Source organism: Nannospalax galili, unplaced genomic scaffold, assembly GCF_000622305.1.
Source record: "Nannospalax galili isolate Female #2095 unplaced genomic scaffold, S.galili_v1.0 scaffold901, whole genome shotgun sequence".
In the NCBI taxonomy this organism is placed as follows: Eukaryota; Metazoa; Chordata; class Mammalia; order Rodentia; family Spalacidae; genus Nannospalax; species Nannospalax galili.
Window position 1 is genome coordinate 486,062 of NW_008344555.1, and position 17,791 is coordinate 503,852.

At 40.1% G+C, this 17,791-nt stretch overlaps 1 protein-coding gene across 2 annotated transcripts in view; it reads left to right on the forward strand.

Moving 5' to 3' along the window:
- Positions 1 to 17,791, forward strand: part of Slc9a6 (solute carrier family 9 member A6) — a 68,506-nt gene that overhangs the window by 581 nt on the left and 50,134 nt on the right. Inside the window, exons 2-6 of one of the 2 annotated variants that reach the window (XM_029567174.1) lie at positions 88 to 312; positions 10,145 to 10,344; positions 13,869 to 13,946; positions 14,198 to 14,274; positions 14,589 to 14,701. In XM_029567174.1, the coding sequence (XP_029423034.1) occupies positions 135 to 312; positions 10,145 to 10,344; positions 13,869 to 13,946; positions 14,198 to 14,274; positions 14,589 to 14,701 (646 nt within the window). In that variant the 5' untranslated portion in view covers positions 88 to 134. Of the gene's footprint in view, positions 1 to 6; positions 313 to 10,144; positions 10,345 to 13,868; positions 13,947 to 14,197; positions 14,275 to 14,588; positions 14,702 to 17,791 lie in introns of those variants that run through there. The other variant, XM_017800019.1, reaches the window with a different exon arrangement.

Consider the following 17,791-nt stretch of genomic DNA (forward strand, 5'->3'; position numbering starts at 1 on the left):
GCTGGCGGCAGGCGCCGGTTCGCCGTGGCGTCGGCGTCGGGCCCCGGGCGCGTCGGCTCATGCGGCCCCTCTGGTTGCTCTTGGCAGTGGGCGTCTTTGGCTGGGCCGGGGCTTCGGAAGGTGCCGGGGCAGCGATGAGAGCCATGGATGAAGAGATCGTGTCTGAAAAGCAGGCTGAAGAGAGCCACCGGCAGGACAGCGCTAACCTGCTCATCTTCATCCTGCTGCTCACCCTCACCATTCTGACGATCTGGCTCTTCAAGCACCGCCGGGCCCGCTTCCTGCACGAAACCGGCCTGGCTATGATTTATGGCAAGTGTCTCGGACCCCTGTCCGCCCCCTGGTCCTGCCCCTTTCTCTGCCCGCCGGCTGCCTCGCCTTCCCTTCTGGTCCTACCCGGCCTACATTCTGCTCCTGATCTCCTTCCTTCCATTTTCCGCCTCGCCTTAAGCTGTACCCCAGTTTTTCTGCCTCGCCCCTTTTTATTTCTGCTACGCCCCCCATTTTTCTCCCTCTTTCTCGGCCTCGCCTCCCCATTTTCTCCATCTTTTCTCACCGTTTTCGCCTCTGACCCCACCCCCTTTTTCCTCTGCATCCTGCTGCCCCTTCTCTGCCTAGCACTGGGGACCAGGACCGGTGGGTGTTGAGGATGGGAAATCGGGAGTCGGGTGCGGTGTCTGGGATGGGGCTGGGGGCTGGGGGAGGGGAAGACATGGTTGCGATCTATTTCTCTGGGGTGTCAGTTGCTTTAAGGTTCATTGGAGCCGCAGTAGTAGCTCCACTGCCCAGCATCTGGCATTCTTTTGGATCCAGAGCCGACCTTTACTCATTACTCGGCTTGGCTCTTGCTATGCTCCTAGTCCCAGGTTACAAATGATAACCTTACTCCTGTGGAACCCGAGCAAAATAGAAACCTGAACGTGAAATGGGCTAAAGAAGGCTTAGGGCATTTTAAATGACGTCCTTGTTTATGGTACTATACCTGTAATACCTGATATGGATGCGTGGGATTGACCCTTCTGATTCAGGCTTGTGGAAGTGAGGACCCATAAGAGTTATGGTTCTTCCAGCAGCGTGCTGTGTACCGTATGATGGGAGCAGTTCAGCCAGGTGGTAATTAAGAGCCCTCACGGATAAGCAGTATGGGTGACTTGCTGTTGGTATGAGGTTATTAACTGTTGAGTAAATGGGTTTGGTTCTTGTGTCTCTGAGTGCTTTCTTTTTGAGGTTATTTGGGGGAATTTTGTGTGTTTGCGTGTGTGAGATGAGGTGGGAAAGGTAAATCAAACCATGGGCTTAGAAACGTTTTGAACCATGTTCTAGCCTTGTGAGGTGAAAAGAAGATATCGCTGGCTGTCTCATATCTGCCTAGGAAGGTATGGCTGAAGAGATGAGGGTGAACAAACAATCCTATCTGTGTGTGAAGATTATCTCCATTTGGAACAGTCTTAAACTGTTGAGCTTGTTGAGGTTTGTGTCTGAGACTTGCTGATGGGTAGAGGAAGGTTTGGCACAAAAAGGTGTTTTTCCATGCAGTCCCCCACCCCCACCCCTTTCCAGTAAATTCAGACTTCTAGAATGTGCATGCATTTCAAGGGGAGCAATGAAATGTAGTTGTGTGCCTTAGGAAAATGTACGGACTCAGGCTTGTTTTTCATTTGTAAGCTAATACATTCTAAGCAAGTGAAATATCCCTGTTCATCAGGATGCCTAGTTTGGGGACATATTAGGTATTGCATTTCTTTTCTTTTTTATATTTCATTTGTAGTGCCCCTTAAAACAAATTAGTCAGACAAGCTATACATTTTTCTACAGTTGCTCTGTGTGACAGTGTGTGACTTGTTTTCTATCCTCACATTTATTGATTAGTTTATCATAACTTACACACAGACTATGAAGACATATAGGTCTTTTTATATTTTGTTATTTTTTTTTAATTTTATGTGTATGAATGTATTGCCTGCATGTGTGTTAAGTTCAGTAGTGCCATGCAATGCCCAGGAGGTCAGAAGAGGGTGTAGGATCCCTGGAACTGGAGTTACGGATGGTTGTTAACTACCATGTGGGTGCTGGAAATTGAACCCGGGTCCTCTGCAAGAGCAGTTAGTGCTCTTAACCAGTGAGCCATTTCTCCAACCTGACATATAGGACCTTTAACTTAAGGAACATATAGAACAAATCATTAAAAGCCAGGCATTGTGATGCATGCCTTTATTCCCAGCACTGGGAGGCAGAGGCAGGCAGATTTCTGTGAGTTCAAGGCCAGCTTGGTCTACATAGTGAGTTCCAGGCCAGCTAGGGCTACTGGGAGACCCTATCTCAAAAAGACAGAAAAAAAAGTAAAACAAATCATTAAAAGAAACTGCTGGCATCTTGACTTTGTTTAAATGTAAAATGAGTGTTACATTATTAAAATAAGGAACTGGTCAAAGATAAACTCTTTCCTATTGAGAGAGATGGTCTGATGTGATAGTTGAAGTTACAAGGCTTTAGACCAGAGGTTGGTTATTTTCCTTTAAAAGACCAGATAGTAAAGATTGTTGACTGCAAGTAAATGGTCAATAAAGGATAACTGTGCTATTATTATTATTATTGCTATTGCTATTGCAACTGCATTCTCTTAGGCTCAGAAAGGCTCTTTTCATTTGCTTAGTCTTCTGTGGTACAAACATGGTATTAAAAAATCAAACAGGGACTTTGAATTACCTGAAAACATCTGTCCTTTGCTAGCTGATGCCATTAACTTCCTTTAACTCATGGCCTGAAGTAAAAAAGTAGGGTTGTTGATGGCATTTCCTAAAGTTTCCATAGAAAAAGGAATAGAGGAGCCCAGTGGTAACATTCTGTGAAGGAACAAGCATATCTCTTGCAAAATACAAAGTACAAGAGTGCTAATCTGGGAGTCAAATCTGGGGTTGACTTGGAATTCCTTAGCCTGTCCCATTTTCTCATGGGCAATGGGGGCTGTGGATTACTAAATAGCCTCTTAACTCCCAAGTCGGGTTCCAGACTAAATGGGATTGGGATAAAGTATTTTCAATATTATGCAAACTGAAGCCTCCTAGTCCTAGTTCCTGCTATTCCCCTTTTCTTATGACTCTTGTGCCATCATAGCTATAGCGTTACGGTATTATTTTAAGACGTTTGTTTTTCAGTTTCACTTCTGGTGAAAAGAATCTCTGTGCATCTAAGATTCAGTTATTGGTGATCTAATTGTGATGTTGGTTTAGCTTTAAAAAATGCTATTTAAAATTGTTTTTATGTATTTACAGAAAAAGGGCCTTACTAGGTAGCCTTAGATGGCCTAGTGCTTGCTATGTAGCCCAGGCTGGCCTCAAACTCTGGGCGAGCCTCCTGCTTCTGCCTCCCAAGTGCCAGGATGACAGGCCTACACCACCACATCCAGCTCCTTTACCTTTGTTAAAAGTAAGGGTTAAAAGCTTAAATCACAGCTAGGTGTAGTGCTACATACCTGTGATCACTAAATTTGGGAAACTGAGGCAAGAGTATCAAAGGTTGAAGGCCAGCCTGGGCTGTGTAGTTGAGTTCCAAGCCAGGTGGCTACATAGTGATACCATGTCAAACAAATAAAAAGCAAACTTAAGTCAGCAATGTGGTCAGTTTCTAGATTGTAATATAGACTAAGCAATCTATTTACAAACACAAACTCTGATGTGTGTGTGTGTGTGTGTTGAAGGGTGCACATGGAGACCAGAGGCCAATGTTGGGTGGCTTCCCCAGTTGTTCTCCACCTTAGTTTTTGAGACAGGATCTCTCACTGAACTTGGAGTTTACTAGTTTGGCTAGATTGGTGGGCCAACAAGCCCCAGGGCCATTCCTGTGTCCACCTCCCAAGCTCTGGGATTATAGGTGCATGCTGCTGAAACCCCCCTTTCTTTACATGGTTCCTGGGAATCCAAACTCAGATCCTTAAGCTTGCATGAGAAGCAGGTTACCAACTGATCCATCCCTCTAACCTCTACAAACACCATGTCAAGGCATCCATGTGTTTTGTTCATTGGGCTAGCTTAAGAAGCTTAAAAGTGAGTCACTTTTATTAAAAGTTGTAGACATAGTTAAGTCTGGAAAGTGATCACTCACTGCAGTGTGCTTACAAATTAGTATAGTATAGTAATAGTATAGTATAGTATAGTATAGTATAGTATAGTATAGTAATTAGTGTAGTGTAGTGTAGTGTAGTATAGTGTAGTATAGTATAGTATAGTATAAAAAGCAAATGACAGGAAATATTTAAGCCCAGGGAATCTTGGTTAGTTATTTATTAAATGTCTGTGATGTGTGATATGATGGGAAATACAGATATGAGCCGTATTCCCTGCCCTCAAAGCACTTATACTTTAGTGACTTAGTAGATAATGTTTATTGAGTATTGCAATATTAGACATTGCATTAGTCACTGTATAAGTAGCATTTCGTTTAAACCTCATAACAATTGAAAAATGCCACAGAATCTATAACTACAGTTTTCAAACAAGTAACATGTTTTTATGTATGCACATATAGTTTTGCGGGGGTCACTGACCATTGAACTGAGGACCTTAATTCATCCTAGGTAAGCAACCTACCACTGAGTTATATCTGCATAATCCTCTTTATAGTTTTCATTTTGAGGTAGGTCTCTGAATAGCCCTCCCTGGCTGTCTTGGAACTCGATTGATTTGTAGGTCAGGCTGGCCTTAAACTTGCTGTAACTCTGCCCGTCTCTTGAGTGTTGGGATTACAAGAAAAACACTAATATTATTGGACTTTATCATTATGTGTGCATATGTATGAGTGCATTATATGTGTGTAAATTCGGGTGTTCATGTGCCACGGTGTGCATGTACAATTTAGAGGACAACTTCATGGAGTCCGTTTTCTCCTTCCACTTTTACATGGGTTCCAGTGATCAAACTCAGGTCTTGTGTGGCAAGTGCTTTTACCCTCTGGGCCATCTTGCTGGCCCTTAACACTTCTTAATGTATAGAAATTTTTTATCAGTTTTGGCTACACTTAATGCTGGTGGTGGTGTTACTCCCATATTTTTGGCCATCAGAGTTTTCAGGTGCTTTTGGCTGGAAGACTGGGCTGACTACCATGAGAAAGTCATGTTCCATTAACAGAGAATCAGACAATAGTAGATCCTAGTGTGATGCTAAGTTCCTTATCACTGGGCACGTATTCAGCACAAGTAGGGCATGAACATGTGGAAGGAGTAGAGTTCTGTTTTATGTAAGATATTTCTTCGTGGTCATATTTCTTGTGTCTATTAATAATAATTTTAAATTTCATACTACCAATCTGTATGTAGGACGCTAGAAGTTTCTGCTTTATCCCCCTGACAAAGCACAATGACCTTCCTCTTTACTGAGAATTGTTTTAATTCCATGGTTAGGATTTGACCTTTTACAGAACCCATTATTTAGTTGATCTGTCAACTTTTTCCAAAGAAATTCCAGTTTTTCAGATGCCATAACAAAATGATCTGGACTGTATCCACCATAAGTGATTGTTCTCCTACTGTTTTATTTGCCAAGGTGTGTGTTTCAAGTCTGTCCTTATCAGGGCACCTGATGCTCAGTGTAGATTCCAGTGTAGCTCCTCCATGGGGAGGAGCCAGTGGATACTGTTCCTTGTGGGTTTAGGGATGTGGAAAAAAAAATGTTTTGCTGCTGTTACTACTATTTGTAGTAGCTAATCTGTGATTTTTGCATACCGAGATTAAGGAATAACTTTTACAAGCCTCTCAATTAGGAAGTCTTGTGGGATAGGAGGGTAAAGAGCAGTATCTGTATCACCTATGTGGGGAGACTATATGGATTATAGCCTTTTTTCCCCAAATTATTTCTATCAAGGATAACTGATACCCAGCCCTGAGTTTCCTTCTTTCCTCCAGATCTCTTTCTTCCCCCTCTCTTTCTCTAAATCTCTTCCTTCCCCCTCTCTTTCTCCCTCTTCCTCCCCTTCATCATTTTTCCCTCTACCCTCTCCCTGCTTTCTTTTTTCTTATTACTATGTAGCCCAGGCTGATCTGGAACTCACTGTATCGCCCACACTGGCTTGGAATTCAAGATCCTCCTACCTAGATGCTAGTGCTAAGATTACAGGTGTGTTCCACCACACTCAGTTCTTTTTTTTTTTAAAGATTTTTTTTGGTGGTGCTGGTGTTCAAACCCAGGGCCTTGCACTTGCTAGTGCTCCACCACTGAGATACATCCTGTTGATCCAGGAGGTGCAATATTTCAAAGTGAATCTTCATTTGACATCTGAATATTGATTAAAATATTTTTCCAATTGACATTTTGCTCTTCAGTTCCTTATCGCTCCTACTTCAAAAACCACACGTGACTCTAAGTTAACATAAGGATCTTTCATCATTTCTTCCCCCTCTGCCCCTTCCAGCTACTGCTTTTACATGACACTGTTTCCACTTCATTCCTTCCCACTTGGGTCTCACTTCTTCACCCACTACTCCACTGGAACTGCCCTTACAAGGCAACTCATGCCCTCCTTGTTGGCTAACCCAGAGGATACTTCTCACTCTTTCCTAACTTGACTTTGTTGCAGCATTTATAGTTTTCACCATTTCCTTTTCTTCAAAAGTGAAATTTTCCTTTTCTTCGTGAATTCTTACCCTATGGCTTTTCCTCTTTAAACGCATTATCAGTTTCTTATCCTCTGTTCTAGTTTGCTTTCTGTTGCTGTGATAAAACACTGACCAAACCAACTTGGGGAGGAGGGAGTTTATTTCATCTTAAAATTCCCAGCTCACAACTTATCAGAGAACTCAGGGCAGGAACTGAAGCAGAGCCCATGGAGGAATGCTGCTTGCTGACTTGCTTCCTGGACTTACGCAGATGCCTTTCTTATATATCCCAGGCCCACCTTCCCAGGGGATGGCACACATCCAGTGGGCTGGGTCCTCCTACATCAATTAGCAATCAAGGAAATGCCTCACAGACATGCCCACAGGCCGTTCCTTTTTCCCAGCTGTGGTTCCTTCTTCCCAGGTGTTTATAGTTTGTGGCAAGTTGAGGAAAACCAGCCAGCACATCCTCATCAACCCTTCAATGTTGGCTCTTAATGGATCAAATGCAGGGCCTGTATTTATGGTCTTCTTCCCATCTTTTTTGTTCCTACATGATCATCACATATAGCACCTAACTTCTACTAACTTATGGTTGCCACATGTATACCTGCAGTTGAGACTCCTCACGAGTTCTTGCTGCTCTTCTAGAGGACCTGAGTTCAGTTCCTAGCACCTACATGGTGGCTCACAACCATTTGTAACTCAAGCTTCAGGGGATCCTGTGCTCTCTTCTGACCTCTGAGGACACGTGCACATATGCAATAGAGATACACACATACATACACACAAACATAAATAAAAATATTTTAAAATCTTAAAACAACTGAACTTGGCCTTTTCATCTGTAAATACATTCTCCCTGTGTTCCCACTTCATTGAATAACTCTGTTTTCCAACTATATGCTCAGAACAACTTATCCACCTGTTTGACAAGTCCATTAAGGCTCCTCAGTCTTTTGTCTCATTTTCCCCAGCCTATTCTACTTAGTTGCCAAAGCTTTCTAAAACATAATGTCCTCTAAAACTCCCCCTATCTTTCTGCCATTACTCTCTTGATTAGGTTCAAAGCTCTTATTGCCTGTGTGATTGCAGTGTTCACCTAAATGGTCATTTTGACCCTCTCAAGTCTGGACCAATCTTAAAATAGAAATCTAATGTCAGGCTCATTCTTAGAACTCTTCTGTCACCTTTTTTTCTTTGAGACAATGAAGTCCAAACTCCCTTCCTGAACATACTCAGTCTTTTATGATTCAGTTCCTGCAGACCTTTCAAACGTCATCTCTTATGTCAGCTTATAATGCATCCTTATTGAACAACTTGTAATTCCCCATATCAGCTATGTTCTGTTCTTCCTTGACTGGAGATTTATATCTCTATCCCCCTACCTGGGAGTAGTATCTTGTTACTCAGGTGGCACCTTTAGAAAGACTTCCCTAATGTCCTGTTCTGTTAGGCTCGGTTAGGTAACTGTTTTCTGTTTTTATGACATCTTGTATACATGTATGTATTGAATTGAGATTGCTGATTTATTTTTGCTAACTTGACTGAGAGATCTTTGAAGTGGACTTTGCATCTGTGAACCCTAGAGGTGTAACTGGCGTAGTTTGTACTTTGCATCTTAAATGAATGGGTAGCAAGTCAGAACAGAAAACTACAGGAAGGTAAAATGTACTTGTACTGTGAATGTTGGCCTTAAGGAAAGTTCAGAAGAATGGGTTCAGTGTGTGGTTGAGGTATGTTCATGTATGGAATATTATTTGGCCATAAGAATGAAGTTTTAAGACTTGCTACAACATAGATAAAATGTTAAAATATTAAGGGAAAGAAGCCATACATTTATATGAAATGTCCAGTATAGGAAAATCTATAGAGAGATAGGAAAGTAGATTATTGGTTGTCAAAAGCTGGGGCTTAGGGAACTAGGGAGATAGCATAGTCAGTAAAGTACGTACTGCACAGCCGTGAGAACTTATGTTTGGATCCCCAGCACCCACATAAAAACTGGCATGGTGGCGTGTGTCTGTCTAGGGGAATGGAGAGCAGAGATAGGCTAGTTCCTGGAGCTTGCTGGCCATCCATTCTAGCCAAAATCAGTGAGCTCCAGGTTCAGTGAAAGACCTTGTCTCAAAAACTAAAGTGGAGAGTGATTAAAGAAGACACAGTGTTGACTTCTGACTTCTACATATGTGCGCACATGTATACACATGTGAACATATACAATTTTTTTTAACTGAAAAGAGCAAAAAGCTGGAGTTTGGCGATAGGGTGGTAGGGAGAATTCTAATATTTTTAGGGCAATAAAATGCTCTGTAATTATTGGTGGTTGATTTATACTTTTTGAATATGCAATTTGTGAATATACGGATGACAACTAGATTGTGTAATTCAAAAGGATAAACATTGTAGCATTTGAATTCCATTTAAATAAAGCTGTCATTAAGTACTCCAGTTGGTCAGTATAGTTTTATAGAATCTAGAGAATTTTGCATATTTGAATATCGATTGGCTAATCTGAGTAAAACCTAGCAACCTGTATCGATTTCATAGGACTAGAATCAGGACTTTTGTTTCAAATATTGATTTTGAAGCAGATTATTTGAAATTTTAAATCTGACCTTTTAGTAATAGGAGAATTCAGTCTACAAATAGTATATTTGCTTTGCAATTTATTTATTATTATTATTATTATTATTATTATTATTGTAAGTCTTTTTGAGACAGGGTCTCCCTGTAGCCCCAGCTGGCCTGGAACTCACAGAGATCCACCTGCCTCTGCCTCTCAAGTGCAGAGATTAAATGCGTGCACTACCACGTCTGGCTTAAATGTGTATTATTTGGTTACCTTTGTACCTATGTGCTTTGGGAATAAATTTGGAGCATGTGTGGCTTTAAGTCTTGTTAATTGGTGGATGGAAGTCTAAAAAAAATTTTTTTTTCTGGTCTGGTGCTCAAACCCAGGGAATAGCATATACTACACAAGCAATCTCCCATCAGACTCCATCTCCAACCCTAAAGAAACACATGGCTTTTTTTCTCCTTCTTTTAAAAAAATTGAGACAGGGTCCCATGATGTAGCTCGGGTTGTCTAGGGACTCATTGTGTACCCCAGGCTGGTCTTGAACCCACAGTCTTGCCTCATCCCCCTGAGTGCTAGACTATAGGTATGCCAGGCTTTAAAAAACACATTCCAATATGAACACATTGTCAGGTTGGTTGGCACACCTTAGAGCATAGTCTGTGTATAGATGATTTGAAGGTATTTTCTCATTTCATTACTTTCCTCATTACTTTATTTATGTGATGACTTAGAAATATGATGATATGTGCTGTTCCACTAGGGAATATTTTTCTCTCCTGTCCCACTGGATTTCATGAAGACTCGGCTAGTGGATGTGTGAATTTAGTAATACTTTAAACTGTAACTCATTTGGTTTGAAAATTGGTTCTGAATCACAGGGGACTCTCATCAGAGATTGTCTGTTCTTAATCTGAAGGTATGTGTGAGTACAAATAAGCAGTTTCTGTTTGCAAGAGCTGGTGTTCTTTTCCTTCCAGGTCTTTTGGTGGGCCTTGTGCTTCGGTATGGCATCCATGTTCCAAGCGATGTGAATAATGTGACACTGAGTTGTGAAGTGCAGTCAAGTCCAACTACCTTGTTGGTAAACGTTAGTGGAAAATTTTATGAGTATACGCTGAAAGGAGAGATTAGCTCCCATGAACTCAATAACGTTCAAGATAATGAAATGCTTAGAAAGGTAAGTTTTTAGTTGAAGGGACTCTTTGGACTTTTTTTAAAGATGCATAAGAAGCAACAAAGTGAATCTTAGGAAAAACACTGACATGTTTTGTGTTGATTTGGTTTTTGAGGCAGTCTCCCTGTGTGCAGCCCTGGAACTTGCTATATAGACCAGGCTGGCCCCAAACTTGTGGCAATTGGTTGGTCCTTCACCCTCTGCCTCTTGAGTGCTGGAATTAGATGCATATATTACCCCTCTCAGCTTGTGCCACCATGCCTGACTCTTGACTTCTTAATGTTAAAAAAATTCATTTTAAAGTATAATAAAACCCATTAATAACTAATGTTGTTAAGAAACAGACATGTCTATGTTTTTTCCCCTCATCAGTTCTAACTGCTATAACTCTTATTGTTTTACTCTATGCTTATAATTTTTATAATAAATAGTGGCCAGGACTGAGTTTAGCAGAATGCATAAATGTTTCTCTCTATTTACAGATGGTCCTTATAGTTTCAGAGTACTTTAACACATGGGGTTTATTTAGCATGACATGAACTCAGTCCTGTGACTTCTTTTTTGCCTTGATCTTATTCTAGACTGAGCATAATGTATTTTTTCTTTGATTCATAATCTAGCCAACTTCTGGGGTCTCAGTGTGAGCCTTGGTTATTGAACCGGCTCTATGTGGGAGGCCAGGTTGCAGTCTTACTAGCCCCAGACATTTCCGGGAACACTTGCTCCTGTTCCACTCGATTTCTCTCATGAATCTTCTCTGCACTACTTTGCCTTTTCCTTCTGTTTCTCCTCTCTACTATGTTAGCTGGACTTGATTTTTGTAGCTTCTTGGTTGTGTTCCTGTCTTTAGTGGTTTTAAAGTTCCTACAAACTTAAAGTTTACTTTGCAACCAGCATTCTTACCACTTTTGGAAAAGTCCAGTTCTTGAAAGTTCTAGTAAAGTAAGTTTTAGCATGGGTAAGTGTATAGCTGTTTTGCATGCCTATCAAATTCTACTGCAGCCTTCTGATCAGAAGGGGGCATCTGCATTATTATAACAAGTAGACTTTAAAATGAGTAGGCTGTGAGAACTGGAAATTCTGAGTTGTATAGAAAGTGTTAACTACCTATTATGCTATTCAGCTTTAGAGATACCTGTGTAGCACGTGTGTTTCCTCTTGTCAACAGTAAATAAAAGCCTGAATTCTGTTATTGGATTTGGGCCTCTTTCAAATAAAGCAAATGTATGTTTATACTTTCTCTATGTTTTCAATGTATATATTTATTGAATTTTTTGTGCATTTCATATAATACATCTTAAGCATATTTAGACCCCTTCCACTACCTGCACCCCCCTGATAGCCCACCCACAGGATTGCATGCATTCTGTCATATATGTTAAGGCCTATCAAGTCAAGTTTGTTTACCTAGATGTCTCTTGGTGTGAGTTTATCCCCTGGAGCCTGTTCAACCTATCTAGCCTCATTCCCTTAAAGATGATTGACTCTCCCAGGCTGGAGAAATGGTTCAGTGGTTAAAAGCACTGGTTGCTCTTGCAGAGGACCTGGGTTTGATTCCTGGTACCCACATGGTGGCTAACAACTGTCTGTAACTCCAGGTCCACGGGAATCTGATACTGTCTTCTGACCTCTGTGGGCATTGCATAACACGGGGGCATCTATATACATGCAGGCAATACACATAAAAATAAAAATAAAAATGAAAGGTGATTGACTCTCTCTCACCCAGCAGAGATCAGCTGCCAGTAGTTTCTCAGTGAAGGTTGGGACCTGCTGCCCCCTTCTCCAGCTCTATGCTGCTTTTCCCCTGATTGAGTTTATATGGATCTTGTGCATCCTGTTATCATTGCTGTAAGTTCATATGAGCAAGTTCCCAGAAGCCTAGAGGACTGCTTCCTTATAGTCATACCCACCCATGGCCCTTTCAATCTTTCAGCCTCCTCTTCCAAAATGGTCCCTGAGCCCTGGGTGGTTGAAGTCTTAATAGGAGTCCTGTCCACGGACACACACTCTACAGTCTCTTATTCTCTACATTTTGGCCAGTTGTGCCTGTTTGTGTTTATTGCCCTCTGTTGCATGAGGAAGCTTCACTGGTGGGAGTTGAGAGACACATTAGTATTCTCTCTACCCCCTGCTCCACTGTGTTCTGTGACCCTTAGGTGTAGAGGCTCCATTGTAGATGTGACACTTAGGGCCGAGCATTTCACAGTTATTCTCTGTTTCTGACCAGTTGTAGAACTCTGTAATAGTCTCCATCTGTTACAAAATGAAGCTTCTTTGATGAGTGGTAAGAGGTATACTTGTCTGTAAATATAAGGATATATATTTAACATGCAGGAAGAAATTATGTTTGTCTAGGGATGTGACAGATGTAAGGTTTTCTCTAGGTTCTTTGACCTCTCCAGCTATGTGTATTTGGTTATGTTTACAGTGCCACTCAGGAACTTTTTCCAATTTTTAAGATTTTTATTTTATTTATTTTGTTTTGAGACAGAGTCGTATTCTGTAGTCCTGGCCTATTATTATGTAGCCCAGGCTGACTTTGAACTCATGGTACTCCTGCTTCAGCCCCCTTTCCAAAATGCTGGGATTACAGGCATGTATCACAGTGTCTTGCTAAGATTTTTAATACAGTGTTTTAGCATGCTCTCCATAGATATGGTGTAACTGATTATTACAACACTGCTACCCTCTCATTTGTTTGGGAAGTAAGACAGCTCTCCTGTACTTTTTAATTGGAAAAATAACAGAAAATCTATTATGTGCCTAAATCATGGAAGTATTATACTCCCTATCTGACATATTTACTTTAAAAAATTTTTATTAAGTTTTGTACATTTCATACAACAGTTCTTAATCAAATTTAGACCCCCCTCCCCCCTCCATGCCCCCCCAACCCCCTACCTGACCTCATGTATTCTGTAGTACATGTTAAGTCCTATCCAGTCAGTTAGCATATAAAATGATTGGCTTAATTTGCTATTTTCATACATATATGTCATTATGCTTTGCTCTAATTCATCCCCCACTCCCTTTTTCTGTCTCCCTGCCCCCTTCTGTCACATATATTCCATTTCTCTTCCATTCCTCGTCTCTTTCTACCTTCGTGTCCTACACACACACACACACACACACACACACACACACACACACACACACACACACACAGAGCACAGTGAAGAGGCAACATCCAGAATAGAAAAAAATCCTTGCCAAGTGTACATTAGTAATTGAATTAAACTTTTGAATCTAGAACTGCAAAAATAAAATTCCAAATGTATTCAGTCCATAAATGGGCTAATGAACTAAGCATATGGTTCCTAAAAGAAGTACAAATACAAATATTTGAAAAACTGTTTTGTATCATGGAAATGGAAATTAAAACTATATGAAATATTTTGAAGTTAGCATAGTAATGTTCTTACTGTTGATTTGTTTAGCCTTTAAACTTTTCCTTTTGATAATTTGATAATGTAGTATGAGATAGTCTAAGAGAAATAGTCTAAAAGAACGCTTTATTTTAACAGGTTACTTTTGATCCAGAAGTATTTTTCAACATACTGCTTCCTCCTATCATATTTTATGCAGGTTATAGTCTGAAAAGGGTAAGTACATTTGCATTTCATGTACTTAAACAGCCTGAAATTTTTCCTGGGCTTCATGCTACTTGGCATTTGACAAACAGGACATTTCTTCCAAGTTCTCTTTCCCTCTCTCTTTGTTCACAAGAATGGTTTCTCTTACTGATTTCTTCTAGTGAACATTTAATATGGGCATAGCAAACTACAATAGAAAAACATGTTCTTAGGAAATACTCTGTTGATAGTCTAACACAGATTTTTTTTTTTTTTGTCAGAGACATTTCTTTCGGAACCTTGGGTCGATCTTAGCGTATGCCTTTCTTGGAACAGCAATTTCTTGTTTTGTTATTGGGTAAGCACTTGATGTTCGAAATGCCTTGTTTTACCCTTCAGATTTTAATTCTAAAATAATACATGTTGACTTATATTTGATTTATGTGTTATTGTATTCCTGAATGTGTCTAAGAATTTTGGGGGTACTTCTTGCATAAGTAATAATTTGTTTGAATTTTTCTTCAAGCTAAAGTATTAACCCTCTTTAAATACCTATTAATTAAACTCAGGGTTACTCACATATTGTAGTAGATCTTTTTCCATGCGCTTACTTTATTGTCACGTCTGTAATAGTTGCTATTTTTCTGAAGTAGGAGTGTGTTTCTTGACCAGGTCCATAATGTATGGCTGTGTAACCCTGATGAAAGTGACTGGCCAGCTCGCAGGAGACTTCTACTTCACAGATTGCTTGTTGTTTGGTGCCATCGTATCAGCAACAGACCCAGGTATGCTTTATGACTGGAGCTGGAATGCTTCAGATGCTGTATTTCCAGTCAAAGCCCATGTGGATGTGTCTTTCAGCTGGAGAATCCATCACTGTGTACTTCATTAGCACTCTACTTCCAATTCTGGAGAGAGAAGCAATTCATAATGCCTTTTGTTTCAAAACCATACTTTAAAAAAATATTTATTACATTTGCCTATTACTGATCCACAAAAAGATGCTGTCCAAATGAGAGCTATTAAATATTTTCTTCAGAAATTCGAATTGGTCTTTATATTCTAGTGATTAGGTATAGCAAAAGAAAAAGTAAATATTAAATTGCTAAAATTGATTATACACTTCCTTTTACAGTTCTAGACAATCCCAATTCTTTAAAAATCTTGTATTTATATTCAGCTCTTTGACTTTTACAGTAAGAAGAAGATTTTTTTTTTCTGAGACAGGGTCTCATGTAGCCAAGGTTACCAGGCTAGGCTCTAACTCACTATGTAGCGAAGGATAACTCTGAACTTCTGATCCTCCTGTCACCATTTCTTGAGGGCTGGGATTATTGGTGTGTGCCATCATGCCTCGCTTATGCAGCACTAGGGATTGAACCCAGAGCTGTGTGCAAGCACTCTGCCAAGTGAATTGAATTGCATTCCTAGCTCCTTGTTTTGGGTCTTTCTTTTTGTTTTTTTGTTTTTTAAGACATGGTCTCACTATGTAGCCTTGGTTGGCCAGGAACTCATTGTGTAGACTAGGCTGGCCTCTAAATCACAGAGGTCTGCCTGCCCCTGGCATTAAAGGTATGTACCACCACACCTGGCTGTTTCTGTTCTTTTGAGACAGGGTCACTCTCTAGCCTAGGCTGGCTTGGAACTCACTGTGTGGCGCAGACTGACTTCAAAGTCATAATAGCCTCTTGCCTCCTCATGTCTCATGCTGTGATTGCAGGCCTGAGCTATGTGGCCTAACCAAGAAAAACAGCTTCAGATTGGTTGCCAGAAGGCAGCTATGCTAGTATGATCATGATTTGGGATCATTGGCAGTTTTCACTAGATATTAATGAATTGCTTTTTATAAAATTGGCCTGGTTCCAAAATTGTTTTGTTACTGACAAAGCTTACTTCTTTGTGCTTTAGTACCAGATTTCTAAAAATTTGTGTTATAGAGTAATTTAATTGCTAAATGAAGTTTATTTTTTAAAAACAGTATTGATAAACTAGCAGCTATATATTTATTTAAATGAGGAGTTTAGAGAAAATGTAGAATGAAAAGACAGGATAAATATACAGAACCTGTAAAGAATTCAAAAAGCTCAACACCAAAAATTGTTATCCAGTTAATAAGTGGTTCAATGTACTTAACAGGTACTTCTCAAAAGAAGAACAAATGGCAAATAAATTTAAAGCTCCACACCTTTAGCCATTGGTGGAATGCAAATCAAAACTACATTGAAGCTGGGTGTGGTGGTCCATGCCTTTAATCCTAGCACTAAGGAGGCAGAGGCAAGTGGATCTCTGTGAGTTTGAGGCCAGCCTGGTCTATATAGCAAGCTCCAGGCAGCCAGGGCTACATAGCAAGACCCTGTCTCAAAAAAAAATCCCCCAAACTGTATTGAGATTCTTTTCCACCCCCATCGAGATGCCTGTTATCATGGAAACAAATACCAGCATGTGCTGGTGAAGCTATGGAGTTGGGGGAAGGAACCCTTGTTGGAATGTGGTGGCCCATACTTATAATTCTAACACTTGAGATGCTGAGGCAGAAGGATTGCCATGTGAAGACAGCGTGGGTTATAGAGTAAGATACTGTCTCAATAAAAAAGGAACCTTTTTACACTATTGGTAAGAATGAAAATTCGTTAAGCCACTATGGAAATCAGTATGGGGGATCCTAAAAAAAACCCTAAAAATAGAATTATAGCTGTATGATCCAGCTATATCACTCTTAGGTGTATACCCTAAGGAATGTAAACCAGGACACTGCAAAGATAACTGTACACCCATGCTGATTGCAGTACTATTCACAATAGCTAAATTAGGAATCAGCCTTGGCAGTCATCCACAAATAAAAAGCTGAAGAAAATGTAATATATACACATACATGCATGTATGCACACAATGAAGTTTTATTCATCCATAAAGAACGTAATTATCTAAGAAAACAATGCAGTTATGTTATTTTCAGGAAAATGAATGGAACTGGCAATCATGTTAAGTGAACTATACCAGACTAAAAAAGTCAAATGTCATATATTTTCTGCCATTTGGAGAACCAAGATTTAAAAAGAAAAACCATAGAAGTAGAAGGGGGAATATTTGGCAAGAGAGAGGGGAGGAGCTGATAGGGAGAAAAGGGAAGACAATGGGGGTGAATACAATCAGTGTACATTATATGCAGGCATGAAAACAACATAATGAAACTCATTGGTTTGTACAGTCAATATATGGTAATAAAAATGAATGGGAAAAAGGCCAGCATGGGAAAGGACTGAAGATTTTTTGTTTTTGTTTTTGATTGTTTAATGTTGGGGATGGAGTCCAGGCCTTGCTCATGAGCAAGTGCTTTGCCACTGAACTGTACCTTTAGCCTCTAGACTGAAGTTTTGGAACTGAGGTAGAGTTCTTTTACTATTATTAGTTAGGACTTTGGTAGAGGTTTATTCTGTTTCATCTTTTGACCTTGTTAAGTTAATTATCTTCTTTGATTGTCATAGAGCACAATTACAGCTAGTGTCCTAAGGTCATCTTTGAATTCCTGTGTTAACTTTGATCACACACTATCGTGGAAAGGAGAAAACTGTGGCCTTTATGCCATGGGAGATGATTTTGAAGGATTATTCAGGGCTTGGCATAGTGTACATACCTGTAATCGCAACACTTGGAAAACAGAGGCAGGAAGCTAGAGAACTTGTAACCAGCCTGGGTTATAGTGTGAGACTCTGTCTCAAAATAATGTAAAAACCACCCAACCAAATGAAAAGATTTCCCAGCAGGCCATTTCAGAGAGACATTTGTATAGTATAACATCTTTATTTTTTTTGTGGTACTGGGATAGAATGTAGAGACCCATACATACTAAGCCAACACTCTGAGCTACTATTTAT